The sequence below is a fragment of the Elephas maximus genome, chromosome 6, assembly GCF_024166365.1.
Source record: "Elephas maximus indicus isolate mEleMax1 chromosome 6, mEleMax1 primary haplotype, whole genome shotgun sequence".
NCBI lineage: Eukaryota > Metazoa > Chordata > Mammalia > Proboscidea > Elephantidae > Elephas > Elephas maximus.
Window position 1 is genome coordinate 135,577,053 of NC_064824.1, and position 12,678 is coordinate 135,589,730.

At 54.2% G+C, this 12,678-nt stretch overlaps 1 protein-coding gene across 5 annotated transcripts in view; it reads left to right on the top strand.

Moving 5' to 3' along the window:
• The window catches only part of DGKD (diacylglycerol kinase delta), a 130,457-nt gene that overhangs the window by 100,218 nt on the left and 17,561 nt on the right, over positions 1-12,678 (top strand). For all 5 annotated transcript variants that reach the window (XM_049888476.1, XM_049888477.1, XM_049888475.1 and 2 more), the window contains 10 exons: positions 2,898-3,037; positions 4,149-4,233; positions 4,729-4,823; positions 4,924-5,023; positions 5,108-5,381; positions 5,656-5,817; positions 6,520-6,648; positions 7,652-7,748; positions 10,145-10,255; positions 12,373-12,469. In XM_049888476.1, coding sequence (XP_049744433.1) covers positions 2,898-3,037; positions 4,149-4,233; positions 4,729-4,823; positions 4,924-5,023; positions 5,108-5,381; positions 5,656-5,817; positions 6,520-6,648; positions 7,652-7,748; positions 10,145-10,255; positions 12,373-12,469 — 1,290 coding nt within the window. The remainder of the gene's footprint in view (positions 1-2,897; positions 3,038-4,148; positions 4,234-4,728; positions 4,824-4,923; positions 5,024-5,107; positions 5,382-5,655; positions 5,818-6,519; positions 6,649-7,651; positions 7,749-10,144; positions 10,256-12,372; positions 12,470-12,678) is intronic.

The window sequence follows — 12,678 nt, forward strand, 5'->3', positions numbered from 1 at the left end:
GTGGTAAAATATGTGGAAGTACTTAGCTTTTGCTGAGAGCGCTGTTCTTCTGTGGTTCCGGAGGTGTGAGTAGGCTGTGTGTCTGGCTGCTTCTCCCTGAGGAAACTGTGGTCGAATGCTAGTACCAGCCTGCTGCCACCGCTCCGGGAATGGTCCCTGAGGGCTACCAGTGATTCAGGTCCAGTAACTCCTCTCCGCTTCTGAACCGTCTCTTCCTCCCCCTGCCACTCGGTTCGTTTTCTAAGCTTGCCTTTGATGCTCAGGGCACCTAGCCTGTCATAAATTTACTGGTTTCACTTGTTTTTTGGGTCTTGGTTGTAAAGAGGGCTCGCCAGAAGCGTCCGTCTGTTCCACCATCTTGGCTCCACCTCCCTTTTTGCCTAGTTTTTGACTGGGGTAGTCATGTTTTTTTTTTTTACATTGATGTCTGAGGATTATTTTTATATTAAACACTTTGCCTTCGAGTGGATTCCGACTCATAGTGACCCTATCGGACAGAGTAGAACTGCTCCATAGGGCTCCTAAGGAGCAGATGTTGGAATTGAACAGCTGAGCTCTTAACTACTGCTGCAGCAGGGCTCCATTTCTCCATTTTTTGCATTAGGGTTGTTAAATCCTGTCGCGTTGCAGATACTTGTTTCTTAGTTTATTGTTTGTCTTTCAGCATCCTTGTTTTTTTTTGTTTCTTCCTTGTCTTTTTTGTCATGCTTTGGGAGATCTGCCATACTCTAGGATTATGAAAATACTCATATTTTCTGATACGTTTGTGGCCTTGTTTTACACAAATCTTTGCTCTGACTTGAACTTGTTTTTTAGCGTTTTGTCTTTCCCTACCTGCCCCTCCCATGTCCGTGGTCTTTGTAGGTGGGGTGGACTTTTCTCTTGTCAGTATTTACCTCCTGGGTGGTACGGATTCTGGACACGGGATGGTCTTCACTGAGCCCATGTCAGGTTGCGTGGCCCGGCTGCATCAGGCCCGCTCTCAGGAAAGAGAAAGGCTGCCCCCGGTGGTGAGGTCCAGGGGTACATGTGGATCAACGTCAGGTTTTAGGAGGACACGTGCTGTGTACACGTTCACTCCTGCTGGTTAGGAAGACATTGAAGCCAGTGCCACCCATCTCAGGAAACATCTGTCTTTGGCTTTTCTGTGGCAGTAGGTGCTCTGGCCACTCGCTCTGTCTCTCCCCTGGGCCCCATATCCTCATGGTGTTTCTCAGCTTCCCTGTCTCCTCCTCAGCCACCCTCTAAATGCTGCCATCCTCAGAGACTTGCTGGGCCTCTCCTCGTGTGTCACTCTTCCTGCAAGATCATCTCGGTGACTCCAGGCTTTGGCTGCCATCCCTGTCCTGAGGTTTCCCAATTTATAGCTGAGTCTCAAGTCAAATACCCCTCTCTTGATGCCCCCTAGTGCCTCTAACTCAGCACTCCCAAGCCTGAGCCTCCCCTGGCCCCTCACCACCCCGCGGTCCTTCCCTTGGATCTGGAAATATACATCCAGCCTAGCAAACCAGAAATCGGGTGTTATTCTTGCTCTTCCTTCCCCTTTTCTGGCCAGTCACTGGCACTCTGCTCTGCTTCTCTGTGTCTCTGGCTGCTGCCATGCCCTGGTCCAGGTTCCCCCCTGTGCCACTGAGCCCATGTCCTCACTGCCTGGCTCCATCCGTCCCCATACTTCAGCCCGACACTGTCTGGAAGGATAGCAGCTTGTGTGTCCCTGACTCTCTGGTGCTTCCTTGGCACTTAGGATGAAGTCCAGACATCACAGCACACTCCATCAGAGTCCCATGCTTGGTCCCTGCTGGCGCCTCTGCTGTCTAGTGTCCTTTTCCCTCACCACCCTCCTCTCACCCTCTGCCTCCCATGTCACACTTCACACTTCATGCCCACCCCTACGGCACCTGTGTGCTGCCTCACCCAGAGCACTGGCCCTCATGCTGCCTCCCCGCTTCCTATAAGGCTCCAGGAAGCCCCTGTGCACCTGTCAGGCCAGGCCCTGCCCTGGTGGGTGTCATGCTGTGTAGGAAAGGGGTCGGTCGTGAGCTGGCCGGGTGGGTGCAATGGCTTTGGGCGAGGGGTCCAGGTGGAGGGGGGACTGGGTGGTGTGCCAGGTCTTAGGATGGCAGGTGGGTGGGTGTGGCCCAGAGCCCAGGGCGTGCTCAAGTTTGGCGTCCAGGCTGTGGGTGGCCCTGACACCTCTTGTTGGCGGGTCTTAGAAGCCATTGAAGATGTTTCTAGAGGAGTGAAATTATACCAGTGATGCCTTGGGAAGATGACTGTGGCTCTGGCGAGTGAGGGATCACAGTGATGAGAGGCAGCTGTGGGGAGGCGTAGGAGGGTTCCTCAGAAACTCAGATATCCGAGAATAAGGGACAGGATTGTGTCGTGGCAGTGACAGCGGCAAGGAGAGAGACTTGGGAATGTAGATCAGAGAGCTCCTGAGGAATCAGTTCAGGATGTGGCAACAGACAAGACCCAGGCCTATGGAGAGGGAGGGGGGGCACTTGGATGAGCATCGGCCCTGTTTATTTCCCAGGGCTCCGCTGGAAGGTAAGAGCCCCACGGTTTCAGGTTCCATCTCATATTCGTCATTTAGCCACTGCCGTAGGTGAGAGGACAGAGCACTGGTGGTGCGGTGGTTAAGTGCTTAGCTGCTGACCAGTAGGCTGGCAGTTTGAACGCATCAGCTGCTCTTCAGGAGAAAGATGTCGCAGTCTGTTTTTGTATAGATTACAGCCTTGGAAACTGTATGGCGCAGTCCTCTCCTGTCCTGTAGGGTGGCTATGAGCCGGAATAGACTCGACGGCAGTGGGTTTGGGTAGGTGAGAGGGCGGTGGGGTGGGTCGGGTCTGTTATCTCCGGGTGTTGAATGCTCACGTCTTCCCTGCTGTTTCTGTTAGTGTCAGCTGGGTGTGCTGCCTCTGGGGACTGGGAATGATCTGGCACGTGTGCTCGGCTGGGGCTCGGCCTGTGATGATGACACACAGCTCCCCCAGATCCTGGAGAAGCTGGAGCGGGCCAGCACCAAGATGCTGGACAGGTGAGTGAGCACGCATTCTGAGAAATGGTCACCTTGACCAGGTGTCCTTAACTGAGGGTCTGTGAAAACCACGAGCCCTCTGAAACGACTGCTAAGAATTGGGCCTGAGCACGTCTCCTTTCTTTATGACAGTCTTTAGTTTTTAATCAGATTATGAAAAGAATCCATCCTTCAAGATGGGCTGAGAGCCATGTCCTAGGGTGGCCAATTCTTCACGGGAGGCCAGCCCTAAACCCACCAGGACCATTAGAGAAGGCGACTCTGGAGCCTTCGCCTTCTTGGCCCTGGACCCAGCCCTTCCCACAGAGCCCAGAGTTCCGTGTCCCCATATCCTGTTGCCGGGAGAGTTCACATTTTGGGTAATTGTCCTTTGTGTGCTTAAAAATTCTTTGGCATTGTTTCTGAGCGAAGTGCCTTTAGCTCTGAGTTAGGTGTCTGAAATCCTCCTGACCATGAGCATAAAACCTGTTGCCATCAAGTCAGTTCTGACACATGACGACCCCATGTGTGTCAGAGTAGAACTGTGCTCCACAGGGTTTTCAGTGGCCGAGTTTTTGGAAGTAGATCGCCAGGCCTTTCATCTGAGGCGTGCCTGGGGTAAATGGGTGTCGATGAGCTGCCATGTCCTCTCTTAAGGCCTCTGTGGTTCTGATCAGCAGGGGTGGCTTGGAAGCACCTGGCTGCCCCCAGCATCCAGGCTTCCTATTTAAGGAAGGCACATGTGCACTTAGCTTCCTGTGGGATGCTCACACGGTTGCTCGTGGAGCACCATGTAGCCCTGGGGAGAAGGGTAAATCCGTTTCTCCAGGAGCAGCAGCTGACCTCCCGGGCAGCTGTTACTGGGACAGATTTTAGCTCATTCCAGAGCCGTCTGCTCCCTTGGTTGAGAAGTAGACACTTCCCTTCTCAACTAAGTGAGGAGCTGAGGTGGCCATTCCTGTGGCACATGGAGCCCTCGTAGGGGCTTAAAGGTGAAGTTAGAAGTCCTTCTAAGCGCGAGTCCCCAGGCCCTGGGAGGGAGCAGGTGCGGGCGGCTCTTGAAGGCCTGCACATCCTTGGCCGCCCCGCCCGAGGCTCGGGGACCCGGCACAAGTGGACCCTGCATGCACAGGTGGAGCATCATGGCATACGAGACCAAGCTCCCGCGGCAGGCCTCCTCATCCACCGTCACCGAGGACTTCAGCGAGGACTCTGAGGTAGGCCCTGCTTCTGCCTGGGGAGGCTCTGCTTCTGTGCAGGCCGCAGGGAAGCAGAACGGGAGTCAGGAGCCCTGCCTGCCAGCTGGGGGACTGGATGACTCAGTGAGATGAAGTGGTGTAGTTCCTAGATCTCCCTTAGCACAGAATTGCCCACGAGGAAGCATTTGTCAAGTCTCAGCCTACAGAAGCAAACGCTGTTTGTGAGTTTTCATTAACAAGCTCTTTTGTGGTGAGACCCCTCCTTCTCACATTTTATCCATGGCCAGTAGATGGATGGTGCTTTTGAAGTCTTCCAGGAAGCCCTGGCCAGTCTAGGTTAGCGTTTGACGGGAGGAGAGACCTTGGCCGTGTGAGACGGCACGTGTTAGAAAAGTTGCCTTCTGAGCCCACCCAGTGAGGGAAGTGGGTACAAAATCCCCTTGGCTTGGCGTTCCCAGGCGTTCAGTCACTGAGATCCACTACAACCCACTGTCCTGTTTTGGGGGGTTTCAGGTGCAGCAAATCCTCGTGTATGAAGACTCAGTGGCAGCCCATCTCTCTAAAATCCTGACGTCTGACCAGCACTCGGTGGTGATCTCCTCAGCTAAGTGAGGCACCGTGGGCACGGGGAGGGGGCTCAGCTGGGAACTCTGCCCTAGCTCCTGGCTAGAACATTCTAGAAGTGTCTTTCTGTGTGTGTCTTTTCAGAGTGCTCTGTGAGACTGTGAAGGACTTCGTGGCTCGTGTGGGGAAGGCCTACGAGAAAACCACCGAGAGCTCGGAGGAGTCAGAGGTCATGGCCAAAAAGGTCCGCTCCAGGGAGCTTCTTGTGGGGGTCGGGGTGTTGGGTGTGAGGACACGCCCTCCATTCCAGTTTATCCCCCCCGCCCAGTGCTCTGTCCTGAAGGAGAAGCTGGACTCCCTCCTCAAGACCTTGGATGATGAGTCCCAGGCCTCATCCTCTCTACCAAACCCGCCGCCCACAATTGCTGAGGAGGCAGAAGACGGGGATGGGCCCGGCAGCGTGTGTGGCTCCACGGGGGAGCGTGCGGTGGGCTCAGCCTGCCCTGCCCGGCCGCAGATCTTCCGGCCTCGGGAGCAGCTCATGCTCAGGGCCAACAGCCTGAAGAAAGCCATCCGCCAGATCATAGAGCACACGGAGAAAGGTGACCGCCTCTTAGTGACCAGGTGGCTGCCTCAGGAAAGCACTGGGCACGCCTTGCTTTCCCTGGCCGTGGTGGTGGACTGAGCGGTGTCACGCATGCAGGCCACAGCCAGGCCCCTGCGTGTAGTCATCTGTGACGGGCGGTGGAGGTGGGGGGCGGGAGCTCAACCCAGAGCAGAGAGGACGTTAGAAGGAAACTAGGCTGTGAGGTCCAGCTTGGTCCCCGCGGTCCTGGCATCCATGCACTCAGCCACACGTCTTCTCTCCTTGCACAGCCGTTGATGAGCAGAATGCCCAGACCCAGGAGCAGGAAGGCTTCATCTCGGGTCTCTCTGAGTCAGAGGAAAAGAAGGACCTGAGGAGAGATGACAGGGTGGGCCTGCCGCCACCTCCCAGCGAGAACTGTGGGGTCTCCAAAGGCAGGAGCCACCGCAAAGGTACCCACTGGTCCCTGTCCGGCCCTGGTGACGCAGCTTGGCATTTCAGCTTTGTGAGACCTAGAAGGCCTTCCTGGAAGCTGCAGGCTGTATTCTCAGAGTTGGGCCCTTTGCAGTGTAGAAATTCAGTCATGACCTGTCTTCCGGGCCTTCCCATGTGGGCATGTGCCCACGTCATGGCGGGTACTGCAGTCGTGAAGTGTGTCAGTGGGAGACCTGGCCGAGGAGTATGCCTGTCCCCATTCCCTGCATGCTTTCCCCAGGGCTGCTCAGAGGGCCTGGTGGGGACAGACCCCACCCCTCCTGGAACAGCTCAGCCACAGTTTCTGCCCCACTGACCTGCCCCAACTCTGCCACCACCGTGGGGACCCAGGTCTCCCGTCCACACTAATGGGAGTTAATGTCCCCATCCTCTGTGCTGATGGTAGCACCCACCTCACGTAGTCTGACCTGCCTTGACCCGACACCCTCGGGGCTCCATGCCAGCCTCGAGCTCAAACCCAAACACCCCTCACCTGTCAGTCCACCCTCACTCCCCTACCTCACACCGGGCCTGTCCCTGCTCTTGTGCCCTTAGCCACAGCCGACAAGTGGTTTGGAGCCACTCCCTTGGTCCTTCAGCTCATTTCCCCAGCACCCCTGCCTCCCAGGGCTTCAGCGATATTCTATTTTGGGTCGTCTTACGCTTTTCTGTTTTCCTAGTGTCCAAGTCCCCATGCGAGAAGCTGATAAGCAAAGGAAGCTTGTCCCTGGGCAGCTCAGCGTCTCTCCCTCCCCAGCCGGGAAGCCGGGACACCCTGCCCGCACTGAACATGAAGATCCTGTACCCACGTGAGTGCCCGCTCCTTCCCGGCCATGTGGGCCAGAGGTGACAGCACCGTCTCCACAGCCACAGAGGTGTGAGCCAGTGTAGCGAGCACCATGGGCTCTGTGAGGCCCTGCTGCTCACCCGGCACCTCCAGGCAGAAAGGTCAAGGCAGGGCCGCTGCCCAAAGAGTTAAAGGTCCATGGGGAAGAGAGACACTACAATTTCATGTCACTGTGTAAATGCCCATACTTACAGAGAGCAGGTAGAACCCATGTGACTGCCTGGGGGAGCCCAGGAAGATGTGATCAACAATAGTGTGTCCCTTGAAGGGAGGTGTGATACTTGGGGCTCACGGAGCTGTGAAGCTTCCCTAAGCACAGGCCTCTGGCTCGGGAAGCCCACAGCCTCATGTAGGTGCCTGGGGCCTAGGCTGGGCAGCATGACTTTCTCCTGGGTGCGGTCTGGCCATTTCTAGATGGACCCTCAGCTGTCTAGGGAGGAAGTTCCCGGAGCCCTTGGGACGTGAGGCCAGTGAGGAGGATTTGGTGAATCTGCTGAGTGACCGATACTGTAGGAAGGAGTGGATCGGCAGAACGTCCAAAGCAGGGCTCTGTCTCTGCTTTAAGAGTTAAACATTTCTAAAGGGGTGCAGGTAGCCTGAGATTCCGGCCACCTGGAGCGTCTTACTGTTGAATTACCTCATGAAGTTAGTCCTGTGGAGTATACCACCCGAGTCTTAAATTACACAGGAACCATCCGTGTGCGTGACCCATGCTTATGGGTCTCATAGGGGTCAGCTTCTGCTGCCCAGTGCGATTAACTTGGTTCAGTGAAGGTGGGTCGATGATGGTGGTGTTTGCCCTCAGATTCCTGATATTCAGCATTTGGACGTGTTCATACATTATTTTAAAAGCATTTAATTATAGTAATGTCTTAAAGAATGCATGTCCATCAACCTAGAAGACACCCGTTTCTCTTAATTCTGTCGGTCTGACTGGCGTGTCTGCCCTTTTGTCTCCCTTCCAGATGTTCGGGCTGGGATGTCCGGGTCCTTGCCTGGAGGTTCCGTCATCAGTCGCCTACTAATTAACGCTGACCCCTTTAACTCTGAGCCAGAGAACCTGTGAGTATGAGGCTAAACCCACGGGGCCTACAGTGAAAAGAATGTGGAGCACGGAAAACAGATTTGAGAACCAGCTGGAGAAGTTAGTGCAGAGTCAGTCAGTAGGTGATCCCTTCCCACTTGTTGCTGGCTGCTGAGGGAATCTTGAAATTGTGACGCCTCAGCTTTAGGAATATGGTTGAGAACTACCTCCCCCGAGTTTGCTAACCAAACCAAAACCAGTTACCTTTGGGTCGACTCCAACTCACAGTGACTGCATGTGTGTCAGAATAGAACTGCTCCGTGTGGCTTTCAAGGATGTGACCTTTTGGAAGCAGACCACCAGGCCTTTCTTTCTTCCAAGGCTCCTCTGGGTGGATTTGAACCGCCAACCTGTCAGTTACCAAGGTTGCTAGAGGAAGGTAAAGGGGCCATAGCCTCTCGTGGCTCGTTCCCACGTTTCCTCTAAAGATGCCTAACAATCGGGTTTTCTGCAGGCTCAAAAACTCCTGTTGACAGAACTCTGTCCTTTTCCTTCATCGTCACCTCCAAATTGTCACTGTCCAGCAGCCCAGGTTGCTGCCTCTTTTAGACAGCCTTCTCTCAGACAGCACCCTCATTGGCTGCTGCTCCTTGTCGGTGGCGAGGGCCATGGGTTCCTGGGTGGAGAGGTCGTCCACATGGCCTTCCCCAGGGAGAGGACTTCCCTGTGTTTGACGGTCAAGGAGAGAGTGCAGATGCTGCTGCTGCCCGTCATGCTGTCTGGCACAGCCCTTTGGGGACATGACCAGTCTTCCCCTGCCCAGTTTCTAGGGCAAGAGGACATGGACACAGCAGTTTAATGGAGTCCGCCCCTTTGTATGTAGAGAGAGACCCTCGCAGAGACAGCTGGTGTTTTGAAAAGCTAATTCAGATTTTTCTTTCCCTTGGCTGACTCCAAGTTTTAGAGGACCAGCAGGCTTGTGGTAATTGGCCGAACGTCACCAAGCATGTGTGTCCGGCGCAGTCGGGCCATGCAGGGAGAAGTGTGTGGTTTGTGGAAACTGGGGGTTTTGGGAGTGTGGAGCTGAGTGTGCAAAGGAGGGCAGCCCCTGCTGTACTGTGAGCCAGAGGGTCCCCTTGGTGTAGACACCTGCTATCAGGTGATGGCCTCCTGGCCCTTGTAGAACCCTTGATCCTGGGCCTGACTCCGCCGCCCTGCCTGGCTATTCCTCCCTGCCAGGCCCACCTGCCTTGCTGTAGCCCTTCCTGCATCCCCCTGGTTGGAAAGACAGGGATTCTCCCTTCACTGCCTGTCCTGGAGGGAGAACTAGGATCACGGAGCCCAGGTGTGACTCCTGTAGCTCTGGACAAGGCTCGGCCATGGCAGAGGGGAGGTCTGGATCCTGTAGGGTGAGCCGAGGAGGGCTGGATGAGAAGCAGCAGGGGCTTGTCTGCTGGGGGAACGGTGAGAAAACTGTGACCAAAGGGCTGAGATGAGTCTTCTGGCCAGTGGGCATGGGGAAAGGGAGGTTGTGCTGCATGGGGGCTGGGACAGATGTCTTCAAGTCACTTTCCTTTTTAATTTGGAGGCTGTTTTGATTGGGTGTTGGGATGCTTGAGAAGGGTTTTGAGGTGCAGAGCTCAAGCATGCGTGAGTTTACGTGCCGTAAAGATAGCAGTGTGACCCTGCTGGTGGGGATGTAAAACTGGAAAACAGGCTGGCAGTTCCTCAAAAGGTTAGACAGAGAGTTACCATATGACCCAGCAGTTCGCTCCTGGGTATATACCCAGGAGAATTGGAAACGTGTCCGCACCAAAACTTAGGTACAAAGGTTCATAGCGATGTTATAGTAGCTCAAAAATGGAAACAACCCAAATGTTCATCGCCTGGCGAATGAACAAACAAGATGTGGTGGATCCACGCAGTGGAATTACAGTTCCAGTCACACAGTTCAGCTGTTAAAGAAAAAGACTGAAGTACTGATACGTGGTGCAATGTGGCTGAACCTTAAAGCCATTATGCTGAGTGAAAGAAGCCAGACACAAGAGGCCACATGTGTGATTCCATTTATATGAAAGGTCCAGAATAGGCAAATCCATAGAGACAGGATTAGTGGTTGCCAGGGGCTCGGGAAAGCGGGACGTGGGTGGTGATAGCTGAGAGTATGGGATTTCTTTCTGGGGTGATGAAAATATTCTAAAATTGATCGTGGTGATGGTTGCATGACTGTGAATATACTAAAAACCATTGACTTGTACACTTTTAATCGGTGAACTGTATGGTATGTGAATGATATCTCAATAAACTGTTGTTCCACCCCCACCAGAAAAAACGAAAAAAACAAGTTTGCCCTAAAGAAGAAGTGCTTAGAGGTTGGAGGCTGGAGTGGGGTCGCTTGGCAGGGTGGTAACGGGCTTGACATTCACCTTTGCAGAGAGTGTTACACAGAGAAGTGTGTGATGAACAACTATTTCGGCATTGGCTTGGATGCGAAGATCTCCCTGGATTTCAACAACAAGCGTGATGAGCACCCAGAGAAATGCAGGTGAGGCACTGACCATGGAGACGTGGGCCTGTCACCTTGCTTCCCACTTCAGATAGGAAGGTCATCTCTGGAGTTGGCGGGTTAGAGACTGCAGAATGCTGAGGCCAAGGACAGGCCAAGCCGGGGCTGCCCGTGGTCAGGAAGAGGGGGTCTTTCTCAGGGATGGGGGAGCAGGCCGTGGTCCAAGAAGCCACCTTGGAAGGGGTTCCCACTGTGTGGTGGGCCAGGTCGTGTCAATGTCAACATCAGACAGCCGGCACTGGTGTCATGGGAGTGAGCGGGGTCTCTTACTGAGGGTCCCTCATCTACGATGGTACTGTAGTTGCTAGAATGTTACTGTACCAGCCCTCAGGGCTTCCAGGAAGTCTCTGCACTGGTCACCCACACAGACCCACCCTCCCTGGTCACAGGCAAAGCTGGGCAGCTGGTGCCTCTGGCAGACTGCAGCCCACCTTCTGTGGGGAAACCAGCCCCGAGGGGGTTTTGCTGAGGATGGCCAGTTCCTCCCCTGAATTACTGCCCACTGGCTCCTCTTGGCCTGGGATGAGGATGGAGAGAAATGGAAAGCGTTCCTCCCTTCTGAGCTGATGTAGAAATTCCCTTCCCTCTGTGGAAATGCGAGGAGTGGGACTCCTGGTCTCCCGACTCCACCTACAGGACGACATGGGGAAGGAGCCTGTTCAGCTTCTGCATTCTTAGGACTAGAGAGGAGTCAGGGAGGCTTGCCAAGCACTCGGAGTAGGGTTGGAGGCGCCCCCCTGCTGGCGAGGGCGTGCTCCTGCCTGCCTGTCTACATCTCCACTGGGGTGTCTATGGCCTCCGCCCTGTGTGCCCCCTACCCCCCACAGCCACCTAGAGGGAAGCCCTGAGGAGCAGCATGGGCGGGAGCCACCTGGCACCTCAGGAGTGATCTCAGGAGATTGCTGAACTCCTGTGTAGTGGGAAATTTCTAGAAAAACTGAAACCAGGGCATGAGAATTCAAAAAACCTTTGAACTCTGGGGCTCTTCAGTGGGGGAAATGGCTCCGAGGTCCTGGGGACCTATCTGTTACATGGCACAGGCGGGTAAGCATGAATCATTTGACAGCACCCCTGCTAGCGCAGGAATAATTGGGAGAGGTGTTAAAATGCCTGTGATTTACGGAGTTAAATAAGTAGAGGAGGAAGAGGGCCAGGCCTAGTGCATTTCCAGAACCTCGGCAGCCTGCTGGAACGGAACCTTCTTCAGTTTGTGTGGAGCGCTTAGGGAAGCTCTGCTTATGAGTTCCTTTTCTGGAATCTGCCCTAAAGTGATTGGAAGGTGGGTAAAGAGGTGTACAGAGGCCTCACCGACGCAGAGCTTGTAGGAGGCCCATCACGGGGTTAATTAGATAGATGAGGGCATGAAACGCTGGCTGAGGAAAACCAGATCTGTGAGGAACGTGCAGAGACACAGGGAGTAGCGCCGTGTGGACAGAGTGGGTTGGGAAGCTGAACAGATGTTCCAGGGGTAACTCAGATACCTGGTGGAGGAAGTAGGTCTGGGAGCGTGGAAACTATTTCTCTTTGGTGCTCCTCTCATTTTTCAGATTTTCTGTGGTAAGCATGGTTTTATAGCCACAGACACATTCACTGTTGCTAAAATTCTTTATGGGGTTCTGTAATGTCTTTATTTGCCTTTCAGGTTGTAATTACTTTCTTATTAAAATGTTAGTTTTTAGCAAAAGTTCCTCTTGGCAAATGTACTTGTCTGTATGAGGAGCCTTGGTGGTGCAGTGGTGAAGTGCTCAGCTGTTAACCGAAAGGTCAGCAGTTTGAACCCACCAGCTGTTCCATCGGAGAAAGATGTGGCAGTCTGCTTCTGTAAAGATTATAGTCTTGGAAACCCTATACGGCAGCTGTACTCTGTCCTATAGGGTTGCTGTGAGTTGGAATCGAATCGACGGCAGTGGGTTTGGGTTTTTTTTTTTGGTGCTCCTCTGTGTAAGCAAGAGTCTATCCTTCCTCATTTTAAGGTGGTGTTGCTGTGAGAATTGCTCTGACTTGTGATCAGATGCCATTGCAGGCTGCAGTAACAAGTACAGCTATTGTACAAAGATGGCCGGGAACCATGTCCATTCTTCGCTTTTTGTCTCTAGGAGTCGAACCAAAAACATGATGTGGTACGGAGTTCTGGGGACCAAAGAACTGCTGCACAGAACCTACAAGAACCTGGAGCAGAAGGTCTTGCTGGAGGTGAGCAGGCAGAGTGCCTCCGCACTGCGGGCGGCCGCCCACCCACCGCTGACCTCCCTTCGGGGCTGATCTCCCAGCAGCCATCTCCCTGTCCGACTGTGGACTCTTGGGCTCTGTGGCTCCCCCAGTGGTTGGGTGCTTGGCTGGGCGGTGGTCCCCTCTCCCCCCAAGCACGTTCCCCTATCCGCTGCAGGAGGAGGACCTAATGA